We start from the raw sequence: 14,972 nt of genomic DNA on the forward strand, positions 1-14,972 counted from the left end.
AAGCCTGGCTCTGCAGCAGGAAAATCCACTTCCAATTAGCCTGATTTTAAAAATAAATAGTGACTAATGAGAGGGGGCTTGTGTGCTGGAGTCCCTTGTGTGCCTGCTCCCTGGGGAGGCTCTGAGCTGCCTCTGTGCTGGGGACAATGGAGAGCAGTGAGTGGCAGGGAGCTCCCCTCATTAGCTGCCTTGTGACCCCAGGGGCTGGGAGTGACAGCCGCAGGCTCTAGAAAGGCTGCCAGATATGGACAAGGCAAGACCACCAGAGGCACAGAGGGGGGCAAAAACAGCTCTAGGGCTGGTAACAAAGTGAGGGGAGGAAATTTGCCGCTATACCATGTTTTACCAGCAGGTGGCACTTCACAGGCAGTCCCATGTGCTACAATCAATAGGGCAGCTGTAGTTCTGATATATTGTCTTCTCCCACCCCCAGATCCTGCTGAAGGGCATCCTTTATCCGATAGGGGAACAGAAGGTTGTAGTTCAGTGTTGGGACTTGGGAGCCACAGTTAAAGTCAGATGCTCCAAATCAAGTTTATGAACTGATTGTCCCACAAGCCAGATGTGACCCTGAGATGCATTTTATATCTCACTGCCAGTCCCTGGGCGCCCAAATGATACCTGAATGGTACAATCTAAATATGAGCCCAGGAGAAGTGTAGGGCCACCATAAGGAACCATTTTTATCTAGTAGGGCCCAATACAAGTGTAGGGCATGGGCCCCCCAATACCTTACTGTACAGAAGTACAAATTCCTTTTCCCTAAACCCCAGCAATGACTGCCCCCAATGGCAAAAGGGGGAAATTAAACTCGTTTGACAAATAAGTACCGATCCCCACAGCTACTTGTATAGGAATTTTAGGGGCACAATTATCAAAGGCTAATATCAATATGCCCCAGTGTGGGGGAAATAGGCGCATTATATGGAGAGAGATATCGGGGCCCCGGGGCCCTCCTGCTGGGACTGAAATCCGACTCGCACATCGGCTCAGACAGCCCTGATACACAGCGGGAGTGCCCTGCCCTGTGATACATACGCGCTATGTGCGATATTAATGGCCCGTGTGTTTGCGCTTGTGCATCGGGCAAGACTTGAATGTATGATTAGAGGCTGCAGGGCTGGAAGCTGAAATTCCCCATAGTGAGCCCCCTCCCTGGGAATCGTGCGTTTGCCCCTGACAGGCTGCAGCCTACACAAGGGGGAGCTACAGGGCAGTGCCAGTGTCTGACCGACTCACATAAAGCGCAGCCCCTGAGGCAGCAGCACCGTATCAGCGCACAGAGAAGCGCAGCACATCGGGGGACTCCGTGGGATCATTATAGCGCGGCTCAAAGCATCCCTGGCTGGGGGAACACATGTGGCTTATTATGAAGGACTGCGAATAAGGCGCTAATTGGCACAGCCTGGCACTGAAACGGAGGCAGCGAATAAGGCGCTAATTGGCACAGCCTGGCACTGATACGGAGGCAGCGAATAAGGCGCTAATTGGCACAGCCTGGCACTGATACGGAGGCAGCGAATAAAGCGCTAATTGGCACAGCCTGGCACTGATACGGAGGCAGCGAATAAGGCGCTAATTGGCACAGCCTGGCACTGATACGAAGGCAACGAATAAGGCGCTAATTGGCACAGCCTGGCACTGATACGGAGGCAGCGAATAAAGCGCTAATTGGCACAGCCTGGCACTGATACGGAGGCAGCGAATAAGGCGCTAATTGGCACAGCCTGGCACTGATACGGAGGCAGCGAATAAGGCGCTAATTGGCACAGCCTGGCACTGATACGGAGGCAGCGAATAAGGCGCTAATTGGCACAGCCTGGCACTGATACGGAGGCAGCGAATAAGGCGCTAATTGGCACAGCCTGGCACTGATACGGAGGCAGCGAATAAGGCGCTAATTGGCACAGCCTGGCACTGATACGGAGGCAGCGAATAAGGCGCTAATTGGCACAGCCTGGCACTGATACGGAGGCAGCTTAGCCTGAGGCGGTGTGCAGGGCTGTAGCGGAGGCGCCTCAGTGCCCAATGGCTTCCCTTCTACTTCTCCCACTGCCCTAGGAGCCAACTCCTGCCAGGTGTATGGGTGGTTGGGTCAGGCACACCATGGCTGGCACATCCTATTGGGATCCCTAAGGACGGAGGCATAACCTGCGACAGACGGAACACAGAGAAGCGACAATGGGGGTCATTAGTTACTTTTTGCTCGGCTTTCTGACATGGAGTAGCGCCAGGGCGCAGGGAGAGTATTGCCACGGCTGGCTGGACGCTGCAGGGAACTACCAAGCCGGATTCCAGTGCCCGGAGGACTTTGACACTGTAGACGCCACGATTTGCTGCGGATCTTGCGCCCTGCGCTACTGTTGCGCGGCCGCGGACGCTCGGCTGGAACAGGGCAGCTGCACCAACGATCGCGAATTGGAGAAATCTGGAGTCAGTGCTCGTAAGTCTCATCCCAGTGAATGTGTGTGTGTGGGGGGGGGGGGGGGTAGGGCAGAATGCAAGGGCACAGCATTAGGACTTACCCTGTATTTACCCTACTTGGCATAAAGGATTCTTATTTAGGGCCACTTTAAAGGGCCACTTACTTGGTTCCATACTTCCAGGAGACTGGATGACAGAAAGTTTCCCTACAGTCGGTCTCTGCAAACCTGTGCGCTCCTGCAGTTGGTCAGCTTTATTATGTGAGCTTATGTACATGGTGCCCTGCCATCTTGCACAATAACTCCTTTGCCCAGGGGCAGGTATTGGGTACATTTTGGAAGCCACTGGGAAGTATTGAATTTACACAACTTGTTAACCCCTAGCAACTAATCAGCAATTCACTTTGAGCAGCCTATTGCAAATTAGAGAGTGAAAGCTAACTGCTGATTGGTTACTGAAATTCACTGCACTGGTGCAATTACTGAGTTGTCAGATTAGGGCGCATTCTCTGCGTGTCACGTTATAAACCAGTGGGGGGGGGGGGCACAGCAGGCAGGTAATACCAGTAACCTGGGTGGGGGAGAGAGGGGTGTTACCTATGCGTTATAGTGACAAGTCACAGATATCATTTGTAGGCACCCAAGAATGTCAGATTTAAAGTTTAAATACCTGTGGGAGCACTAATGATATCTGCTGTGTCCATTCTGATGAACTGGCCAGCTGGTACCGATGGAAGCTCCCTGGTACCGATGGAAGCTCCCTGGTACCGATGGAAGCCACCTGGTACCGATGGAAGCTCCCTGGTACCGATGGAAGCCACCTGGTACCGATGGAAGCTCCCTGGTACCGATGGAAGCTCCCTGGTAATGATGGAAGCTCCCTGGTACCGATGGAAGCCACCTGGTACTGATGGATGCTCCCTGGTACCGATGGAAGCCACCTGGTACTGATGGATGCTCCCTGGTACCGATGGAAGCTCCCTGGTACTGATGGATGCTCCCTGGTACTGATGGAAGCTCCCTGGTACCGATGGAAGCTCCCTGGTACTGATGGAAGCTCCCTGGTACCGATGGAAGCTCCCTGGTACTGATGGAAGCTCCCTGGTACCGATGGAAGCTCCCTGGTACTGATGGAAGCTCCCTGGTACTGATGGAAGCTCCCTGGTACCGATGGAAGCTCCCTGGTACCGATGGAAGCTCCCTGGTACTGATGGAAGCTCCCTGGTACCGATGGAAGCTCCCTGGCAGGGCTTTGCGTTGTGCTGGAATAATACATGATTGCAGGGGGAGGCTCCTGTACTGAGTGGGTACAAGTGCTACAGTTGGCGCATTACCCACTTAGTGCCCTGTGCCCCATTAATGGACCCGCAGACTGGGCCGCAGACCCATAAGGCTGTACATAGGGGGCTGCGCTCACTCATTTCTAGATCGGGATGCGCATTATCATTGGCTTCATAACTGTTGGGGGTGAGTGAAATCGGGCAGGGGCTCCCAGTGTGCGGCTTAAATACTGAATTATTAACACTTTTCTCTAAAATATCGGTGCATAGTTTAGGCAGACAGGCAGTACCACATGATGAGTCCAACCGGACCTGGCACCATCTTAATAATGGAACAAGCTTTTATTCCAATCCTATTGCCAACTAGAGAGAGATGGATACTGGTGCTCCTGCTACTGTGATGGGATTTCGGGGAAAAGAATGTTGCATATTGCGCCATTTAGTAAATGAGCACGGAGTGCAGGAAGGCTGTACAGCTATCACCCCTCCTTCCAGCTGTAAGGGAACTGGGGGCTGCTGGGTGGTGAATACAAAATCCATCCAACACTTGTTCCGTAGTGGAATAATATGATGTAGTTTGGCAAAGGCCATTTTGTAGCCAAGCGGCCAGTTGAGGCGGGAGCCGGGCAGGAGGAGCGCACTATGTTCTGCCGCGGTGCCGGCTGTAACCGGAATGGAACAGAGAATGAATAAAGTATTATATTAAACGGCGGTCATTTCGGCCAGTTCCCTGGAGCTGAAGGGGATGCTGGGAGTTGTAGTGCAGCGCCAGATAATGGCTGGACAATAAATATTATGTCCCTTAATAATGCTACTCTTTATTACAAGGCGGGTTTATCAGGGGCAGGGGGGTAAGCAAGAGAACGGAAAGGAGGAGAGATATGAGAAAACAGTTGGTTCTTGTGTGGCCACTCAGATTCGGTCCCCCCTGTATCCATGCCCCCCCCTTATGTATCCATGCCCCCCCCTTATGTATCCATGCCCCCCCTGTATCCATGCCCCCCCTTATGTATCCATGCCCCCCCTGTATCCATGCCCCCCCTTATGTATCCATGCCCCCCCCTTATGTATCCATGCCCCCCCTTATGTATCCATGCCCCCCCTGTATCCATGCCCCCCCTTATGTATCCATGCCCCCCCTGTATCCATGCCCCCCCTTATGTATCCATGCCCCCCCTTATGTATCCATGCCCCCCCTGTATCCATGCCCCCCCTTATGTATCCATGCCCCCCCTTATGTATCCATGCCCCCCCTGTATCCATGCCCCCCCTTATGTATCCATGCCCCCCCTTATGTATCCATGCCCCCCCTTATGTATCCATGCCCCCCCTTATGTATCCATGCCCCCCCTTATGTATCCATGCCCCCCCCTTATGTATCCATGCCCCCCCTTATGTATCCATACCCCCCTTATGTATCCATGCCCCCCCTTATGTATCCATGCCCCCCTTATGTATCCATGCCCCCCCCCTTATGTATCCATGCCCCCCCTGTATCCATGCCCCCCCCATGCCCCCCCCTGTCTCCATGCCCCCCCCCATGCCGTTCCCCTCCCGCTCGCCCTGTAGTGTTGATGTTGGAAGGCGCCGCGGCTCAGTATTTATGGAGTGAGAGGGTTCGCTTCCTGCTCTCAGGCTGCAGGGGATTAGCATCTGGGTGTATGGGTGAGTCAGGGTGCCGGGGGATTAGCATCTGGGTGTATGGGTGAGTCAGGGTGCCGGGGGATTAGCATCTGGGTGTATGGGTGAGTCAGGGTGCCGGGGGATTAGCATCTGGGTGTATGGGTGAGTCAGGGTGCCGGGGGATTAGCATCTGGGTGTATGGGTGAGTCAGGGTGCCGGGGGATTAGCATCTGGGTGAGTCAGGGTGCCGGGGGATTAGCAGCTGGGTGTATGGGTGAGTCAGGGTGCCGGGGGTGTATGGGCGAGTCAGGGTGCCGGGGGTGTATGGGCGAGTCAGGGTGCCGGGGGTGTATGGGTGAGTCCGGGTGCCGGGGGTGTATGGGTGAGTCAGGGTGCCGGGGGATTAGCAGCTGGGTGTATGGGTGAGTCAGGGTGCCGGGGGATTAGCATCTGGGTGTATGGGTGAGTCAGGGTGCCGGGGGATTAGCATCTGGGTGTATGGGTGAGTCAGGGTGCCGGGGGATTAGCATCTGGGTGTATGGGTGCCGGGGGATTAGCATCTGGGTGTATGGGTGAGTCAGGGTGCCGGGGGTGTATGGGTGAGTCAGGGTGCCGGGGGATTAGCATCTGGGTGTATGGGTGAGTCAGGGTGCCGGGGGATTAGCAGCTGGGTGTATGGGTGAGTCAGGGTGCCGGGGGTGTATGGGTGAGTCAGGGTGCCGGGGGTGTATGGGTGAGTCAGGGTGCCGGGGGATTAGCATCTGGGTGTATGGGTGAGTCAGGGTGCCGGGGGATTAGCATCTGGGTGTATGGGTGAGTCAGGGTGCCGGGGGATTAGCATCTGGGTGTATGGGTGAGTCAGGGTGCCGGGGGTGTATGGGCGAGTCAGGGTGCTGGGGGTGTATGGGCGAGTTAGGTTGCCGGGGGTGTATGGGCGAGTCAGGGTGCCGGGGGTGTATGGGCGAGTCAGGGTGCCGGGGGTGTATGGGCGAGTCAGGGTGCCGGGGGTGTATGGGCGAGTCAGGTTGCCGGGGGTGTATGGGCGAGTCAGGTTGCCGGGGGTGTATGGGCGAGTCAGGGTGCCGGGGGTGTATGGGCGAGTCAGGGTGCTGGGGTGTATGGGCGAGTCAGGGTGCTGGGGTGTATGGGTGAGTCAGGGTGCTGGGGTGTATGGGTGAGTCAGGGTGCCGGGGGTGTATGGGTGAGTCAGGGTGCTGGGGTGTATGGGTGAGTCAGGGTGCCGGGGGTGTATGGGCGAGTCAGGGTGCCGGGGGTGCCAGTCTCTCAGCACATTTGTGCGGGAATTGAGCGGCGCACTATTAGCCCCGGCGCTCTCTGCTCTTCACCTTTCAGCCTTACATTTAGGCTCATCCCATGGATGCGGAATGGGACTGTTTCCTTTACCGGAAAGTCTGGCGCTAGGAGTTGCACTCACATTGTAACCTATTCCAGCTGTCTCTGTAGAGTGCAGTGCTCTCACCAAGGAAGGGGTTAATGACACTCTTACCCACTCAGCCCCATGTTACATTCACTGGGCCCTGAGCAGTAGCACCAAACCTGCCTTAAATATACTCACATTATTATTAGTAGAACATATATTTACCACTGGTGAATGCTCTTCTGCATTTCCATCCAAGGCTTTCATGACACTCTGTGTTGGCAGTGATATGGTGGGGTTAGCCTATCCCTGGCCTATTCCTAGCCTATACCTAACCCTACCCTATCCTTTCTCTAGTCTATATCCCTAACCTATCCCTAGCCTTTCCGTAGCCTATATCCCTAACCTATCCCTAGCCTATACCACTAGCCTATATCTCTAGCCTATCCCTAACCTATCTCTAGCCGATCCCTAACCTATCCCTAACCCTACCCTATCCTTTATCTAGTCTATAACCCTAACCTATCCCTAGCCTATATCTCTATCCTATCCCTAGCTTATTGCTAGCCTATCCCTAGCCTATATCTGTAGCCTACCCCTAGCTTATATCTCTAGCCTATTCCTAGCCTATATCCCTAGCTTATATCTCTAGCCTATTCCTAGCCTATATCCCTAGCATATATCTCTAGCCTAGACCTAACCTATCCCTAGCCTATATCCCTAGCCTAACCCTAGCCTATATCACTAGCCTATATCTCTAGCCTACCCCTAGCCCAGGGGTCAGGAACCTTTTTGGCTGAGAGAGCCATAAACACCACATATTTTAAAATGTAATTCCGTGAGAGCCATACAATATGTTTGGCCGCTGATACTGCGGGGCAAGGTAGGGTGGGTCCCAAGGATGCCGGATGCGATGCAGAGGAGGGCGTGGCCTGCGCTCAGCGGATAGAACACATGTTCTAAGGCTTAGAACACGTCTTCTATCAGCCGAGCACAGGCCATGCCCCCCGTTATTTTTTTTATTAAAGATTTGGCAGCGAGTCAGATGCAGCCATCAAAAGAGCCACATCTGGCTCCCGAGCCATAGGTTCCCTACCCCTGCCCTAGCCTATATCACTAGCCTATATCTCTAGCCTATCCCTAACCTATATCTCTAGCCTATCCCTAGCCTATATCACTAGCCTATATCTCTAGCCTATATCTCTAGCCTATCCCTAGCCTATATCCCTAGCCTATATCACTAGCCTATATCTCTAGCCTATCCCTAGCCTACCCCTAACCTATCCCTAGCCTACTGTATATCTCTAGCCTATATCTCTAGCCTATCCCTAACCTATCCCTAGCCTATATTACTAGCCTATCCCTAGCCTACCCCTAACCTACCCCTACCCTATCCTTAGTCTATCCCTAGCCTATATCTCTAGCCTATCCCTAACCTATATCACTAGCCTATCCCTAGCCTATATCTCTAGCCTATCCTTAGTCTATCCCTAGCCTATATCTCTAGCCTATCCCTAACCTATATCACTAGCCTATCCCTAGCCTATATCACTAGCCTATATCTCTAGCCTATCCTTAGTCTATCCCTAGCCTATATCTCTAGCCTATCCCTAGCCTATATCTCTAGCCTATCCCTAACCTATATCACTAGCCTATCCCTAACCTATCCCTAGCCTATATCACTAGCCTATATCTCTAGCCTATCCTTAGTCTATCCCTAGCCTATATCTCTAGCCTATCCCTAACCTATATCACTAGCCTATCCCTAACCTATCCCTAGCCTATATCACTAGCCTATATCTCTAGCCAATCCTTAGTCTATCCCTAGCCTATATCTCTAGCCTATCCCTAGCCTATATCTCTAGCCTATCCCTAACCTATATCACTAGCCTATCCCTAACCTATCCCTAGCCTATATCACTAGCCTATATCTCTAGCCTATCCTTAGTCTATCCCTAGCCTATATCTCTAGCCTATCCCTAACCTATATCACTAGCCTATCCCTAACCTATCCCTAGCCTATATCACTAGCCTATATCTCTAGCCTATCCTTAGTCTATCCCTAGCCTATATCTCTACCCTATCCCTAGCCTATATCTCTAGCCTATCCCTAACCTATATCACTAGCCTATCCCTAACCTATCCCTAGCCTATATCACTAGCCTATATCTCTAGCCTATCCTTAGTCTATCCCTAGCCTATATCTCTAGCCTATCCCTAACCTATATCACTAGCCTATCCCTAACCTATCCCTAGCCTATATCACTAGCCTATATCTCTAGCCTATCCTTAGCCTATCCCTAACCTATATCACTAGCCTATCCCTAACCTATCCCTAGCCTATATCACTAGCCTATCCTTAGTCTATCCCTAGCCTATATCTCTAGCCTATCCCTAACCTATATCACTAGCCTATCCCTAACCTATCCCTAGCCTATATCACTAGCCTATATCTCTAGCCTATCCTTAGCCTATCCCTAACCTATATCACTAGCCTATCCCTAACCTATCCCTAGCCTATATCACTAGCCTATCCTTAGTCTATCCCTAGCCTATATCTCTAGCCTATCCCTAACCTATCCCTAGCCTATATCTCTAGCCTATATCTCTAGCCTATCCCTAACCTATATCACTAGCCTATCCCTAGCCTATATCACTAGCCTATATCTCTAGCCTATACTTAGTCTATCCCTAGCCTATATCTCTAGCCTATCCCTAACCTATATCACTAGCCTATCCCTAACCTATCCCTAGCCTATATCTCTAGCCTATCCCTAACCTATATCACTAGCCTATCCCTAACCTATCCCTAGCCTATATCTCTAGCCTATCCTTAGTCTATCCCTAGCCTATATCTCTAGCCTACCCCTAGCCTATATCTCTAGCCTATCCCTAACCTATCCCTAGCCTATATCACTAGCCTATATCTCTAGCCTATCCTTAGTCTATCCCTAGCCTATATCTCTAGCCTATCCCTAACCTATCCCTAGCCTATATCACTAGCCTATATCTCTAGCCTATCCTTAGTCTATCCCTAGCCTATATCACTAGCCTATATCTCTAGCCTATCCCTAGCCTATCCCTAACCTATATCACTAGCCTATCCCTAACCTATCCCTAGCCTATATCACTAGCCTATATCTCTAGCCTATGCTTAGTCTATCCCTAGCCTATATCTCTAGCCTATCCCTAACCTATATCACTAGCCTATCCCTAACCTATCCCTAGCCTATATCTCTAGCCTATTCCTAACCTATATCACTAGCCTATCCCTAACCTATCACTAGCCTATATCTCTAGCCTATCCTTAGTCTATCCCTAGCCTTTATCTCTAGCCTATCCCTAGCCTATATCTCTAGCCATGTCAGAGTGTAGGGTTATCCACCTCAACTCACTGCCTGGTCTGATGCCAAGGAACATAGTAGACAAGCATGGTGGGTTTAATATTAGCATTAAGAAGTTTATCAGGTAAGTGGCAGCATGGCTTACTGACAGTTAGTAAGGCTTAGACTGGGTACAGAGCCACAAGAGTGTGAGATGAATGGAGGGTTGGTATAAAGGTTACAATGACTTTGATTCTGTGCCTGTTCTTCCTGCAGAGCCTATTTATGTTCCATTTCTCATCGTGGGCTCCATATTTATTGCGTTTATCATCGTGGGATCATTGGTGGCCATTTACTGTTGCACGTGCCTCAGGCCTAAGCAGACTTCCCAGCAACCAATGAGGTTCACCTTGCGCAGTTACCCACCAGAGACTCTCCCTATGATTCTAACCAGTGGCAACCTGCGAACTCCATCCAGGCAATCCAGCACGGCGACCAGCTCCACCTCCACTGGTGGCTCTGTGCGGAGACTGTCCTCCTCCCGAGCCGACCCCGGCTACCTGGTTTCATCCCCACCTCCCCCTTACTCCTCAGCACACTCCATCCATTTAAACCCATCCTCCACATTCCTGGTGTCAAGTCAGTACTTCTCTTACCCACTGCAGCCAGAAGCCATTGCAAACAAGAGCTGCCCGGATTTCCGACAGAGCTAACAGAACCCTGTAGAGTGAAAGAAGAGCAGGGACACTGACTTCTATTATACCATGTTGCTATGGGGAGCACAGGTATTACCTATGGCCCTGGCAGAACAATGAGATATTGTGAATTTATTCCAAGAGCCACAACTGGTTTCCCTTCAGTGGACAGGTGGGAAAATGACATTTAAGATGAATCCTATTTACAATCAATGGTTATAATTTCTCACTCCTAGTATGTAATTTATATTAATAAAAAACTCACTACTATAGCCGACGACTGTGGGGAGACAATACTTGATATATATTAGGAGCATGGGGCCGTAGTCACGTGCCAGACTTGAAGCCCTCCAGCTGTTGTCTATTATACAAGCTCCCCCAGAGGCTGCTGGGAGATGGGCTGAGTGGGTATACTATTTTATATATCTTTTGATCTTTTCTGATGGTTGTGGAAACCCTAAGGTCTATGGCACGTGGGCCTTTTGACCAGCACTGTCACCCAGTAGAAAGCAGTGACTGTCAAAAAAGCCCCTGTGAGAGAGGCATCGGTTGGGATACAAAATAGGCCCTGGCACGTGAGGTACCCAAAGGTCCGACAGCCCCCTTAATAGTGACCCTCTATGGCATCTTACAGCAGCCCCTCTGGCATTTGCCAGGACCCACAGATTGCCAGCCCAGGCCTCTGTGAGAGTCAACACTTCTATTGTGGCTCCACTCTGAGCCGGAGAGCTCTGCCTGCTCTGTATACTGTATGTGTATGTGCTGGGCACCAGCATACAACTCAATACTTACACTGACAGGCTAGGAAGGAATACATTATATTCTGAAATACCTATGGGATGTGTTACCATGACAATGGCAATATAAAGATGTAGATATTCCAAAGTGATATCTATCAGTTGGACCGACTGGAGAATCCTGTTGGGTGAATGAATGTGGCCCTATGCACAGGCCAAAAACTGGATCAGCCCAGTTGGACCAACCACTTGGCTGGCTATTTTAGGCAGTTTCCCTAAATAAGTGGTCTTTAATGCCAATGATCATTTTAAGATTATTTAAAACAGGTCTTTATTTTTATTTGTTACATGATTAAAACATACAAAAGGGGTAAAGGTAATGCATCAAATCCAACCCCCACATCGCATGTTCAGATTCAGTGCAGCTGACAAAACCATACAGTATGGGGATGATGCAGTGTGCCATTCATTGGTTGGATTTAGGCACGGACTGGCAATCTGTGGCTTCTGGCAAATGCCAGAGGGGCTGCTGTAAGATGCCATAGACACTCACTATTTATTGGGCTGCTGGGGGGCTGTTTGGGCCTCTGTGTACTTGAAATGCCAGGGCCTATTTTATATCTCAGTCTGGACTGGAATGGATAAAGGGATAAAACAAACTTTATTCACTTTCTAAAAAACAAATAGATGTTGGTACTGAGCCCCTTGTGGGAGGGAATGAGAATGCAGCTGGGCATGTTCCACTTTGCCCAAACATTCTTTCTTCAGCTCCCTTAAAGGAACAGTTACACCAAAAAATGAAAGAGCTTTAAAGTAATAAAAATATAATGCACTGTTGCCCTGCACTGGTAAAACTGGTGTGTTTGCTACAGTAACTCTACTATAATTGATATAATAAGCTGCTGTGTAGCCATGGGGGCAGCCATTCAAGCTGGAAAAAAGGAGAAAAGGCACAGGTTACATAGCAGATAACAGATAAGTTCTGTAGAATACAATAGTGTTTTATCTGTTATCTGCTATGTGCCTGTGCCTTTTCTCCTTTGAATGGCTGCCCCCATGGCTACACAGCAGCTTATTTATATAAATTATAGTAGACTTTCTGAAGTAAACACACAACTTTTACCAGTGCAGGGCAGCAGCACATTATATTTTAGTTACTTTTATACACTTTTATTTTTTGGTGTTACTGTTCCTTTAAAAAGGGTGGTTAATTTTCAGGATATTATAGAATGCCCTACTCTTAGCAACATTTGTTATTTGTTATAGTTTTTTAATTATTTGCTTTCTTTTTCTGACTTTTTCCAGCTTTCAAATGGCGGTCACTGACCCCCTCAACCCACACATCCTACCCTAACCCGCCCGCTCCCAACCCGAACCGGCTTCCTCCCTCTACTTATAGACCCGCGCCTGCCCCGCAATGATGTCACAAAAGGGGCGGGATGTGTCAGGCGCACGCCTATAAATTAGAGAGCCGGAAGAAGAAATCGGCAGTGTAAGGTTGTGGGCGGAGAGGGTGAGCGGAAGTGCGCAACCACTCAATCTGCAATTGATGTGGTGAGGTCAGCCTGAACGCACCCGACCTGCAGGTCCCACTGGTATCGGGCCGGCCCGCACATAAATAACGGAGGCCAAAAAATGATTGCTCTGTGAGGCTAAAATGTTAGAATTATTGATACTTTTTATTGCTTATCTTTCTACGTTGACCCTTCTGTATTCATATTCCTGTCTCTCTTTCAAATCACTGCCTGGTTGCTAGGTTAAATCGGACCCTAGCGACCAGATAGATGTAGAAATTAAGGGCTTAAGGGCTGCTGAACAAAAAGCAAAATAATAAAAAACAAAAACCGGCAGACAATTAAAAAATGAAAATCAATTGCAAATTGCCTCAGAATAACTTTCTACATTATACTAAAAGTTAATTTAAAGGTAAACAACCCCTTTAATGCATTTCTGTAATTTTTTTTTTCTAAAAAAGCAAATGTTTGGATTTTATCCCAGACCTGCGTATCATATTTCTATCTCCTGGGAACTGCACTGTCTTCTTTAAACACTCTAGGTACAAGGTTTTCCCAGGGACTGGTCCAATTAGCCCGCGGGGGTGATGAATGCATTATTTTCCCCTATGAGGATGGAGATGGCTTCAAAAGTTCTGCTTTCCTGCGGATCAGCGAGATCAGGCGTTTCACTTGGACAAAGGGTTAAACGTGACGGACCTCTGTCTTTTCTCAACATAATTAACTGTGTAGGGCAGGGAACCACGGGCGCAGCAGTTTCAATGCATGTTCAGCCTATCCAATGTATATCCCTTTCCTCTGTAAGCCTTACCCTATACCTTAGCTGTACCTCTGAGCATGTTTCAATAACCATATCCACATAATTAGCCATTAAAAACTTTCCCTATGCCTATGTATGGATAGGAAACACAACTTGCACATATTACTGGTTTCTTATGGACAAATTATAGAAACCCCTTCATGTGGGCATTCTGTATTAGTGGCTTGGTGCCACTGCATTCAGGCATCTCTGCTGCTGGGTTATAGAGGGGGCAATTATATACAACATATTTAAGGTATGGAGTACCGGCAGCTGATTGGCACCATGTTGCTATCATACATAGCTATATCCGTATTACAGCACTAGGGCTACTGGGGACATTGGCATGATCAGTGCTGAATCCGTTGCCTAAATGGCAAACATAGTACATTCCGACAACTGCTCATCTTGCACAATAAGCAGCACTGCCAATGGCAGCAGGGCCATTCCTAAGTAACAATATTGTAACTTGGAATATAATAGTGTTCATTTTTAAGGGCACGTGTAAGGGTCTTAAGTTGTGCATACACGGACAGACTTAAGCTGCCAATTGGGCCCCTTCAGATTGAGTTGGCATTTATATGCCCCTGTATTTGGGGCCTCTGATAGGCCTGCCTGACTGCTATCAGGTTTAAAAACCCAGTGGGGGTGAGGAAAGCATTGACTCGCTGATGTGGTACTTATCCCAGTAGCCTGCATTCCTGTAGTTGTGATCAGGGGGCCTGACCTGGTAATGGGCAGTATTTAGTGGCGGTGGAGTAGTGCCAGGGTAGGGACTTAGGCCTTTACCTCAGGTTTTCAAGTGGGCCCTAGGTACACCAGTCTGACACTGGAATTGGCCACAGCCAGTAATGGGTCCTGCCAAACATCTCCCTAAGGACAATGACAGAAGGGACTTTTGGTCTCCCACGATTATTCCTGGCAAAACATCCTGTTTTCTAAAATGCGACTTGCTGCAGTGGAAACATACGCTTGCCTGAAGTTTCCTCACGAGGAGCCTTGGGCTGCTTCAGAAAGTAACTGCGCTGTGTATGTTTCCCCTGGCCCCTTCGCATGTTAGCTGGCCGAGAGAAAACAAGGGATGTTGTCACCCACTGTAGCCAAGATTAATTTGTGGGAGACAAAATGTCCCATCTATCATCGCCCTAAATGATATCAAGTAATCCCTAGTCCCCCTTAAAAAATAAATAAAAGGCAGTA

At 49.6% G+C, this 14,972-nt stretch overlaps 1 protein-coding gene across 1 annotated transcript; it reads left to right on the forward strand.

The window, feature by feature from the left end:
• The first annotated feature begins 1,033 nt into the window (after nt 1-1,033).
• On the forward strand, nt 1,034-10,999 carry shisa3 (shisa family member 3). The gene is made up of 2 exons (XM_002933451.5): nt 1,034-2,443; nt 10,304-10,999. Exons 1-2 carry the CDS (start codon nt 2,182-2,184, stop codon nt 10,738-10,740), a joined length of 699 nt encoding a protein of 232 aa, XP_002933497.3. The 5' UTR covers nt 1,034-2,181; the 3' UTR covers nt 10,741-10,999.
• The last annotated feature ends 3,973 nt before the right edge of the window (nt 11,000-14,972 follow it).

The sequence above is a fragment of the Xenopus tropicalis genome, chromosome 1, assembly GCF_000004195.4.
Source record: "Xenopus tropicalis strain Nigerian chromosome 1, UCB_Xtro_10.0, whole genome shotgun sequence".
In the NCBI taxonomy this organism is placed as follows: Eukaryota; Metazoa; Chordata; class Amphibia; order Anura; family Pipidae; genus Xenopus; species Xenopus tropicalis.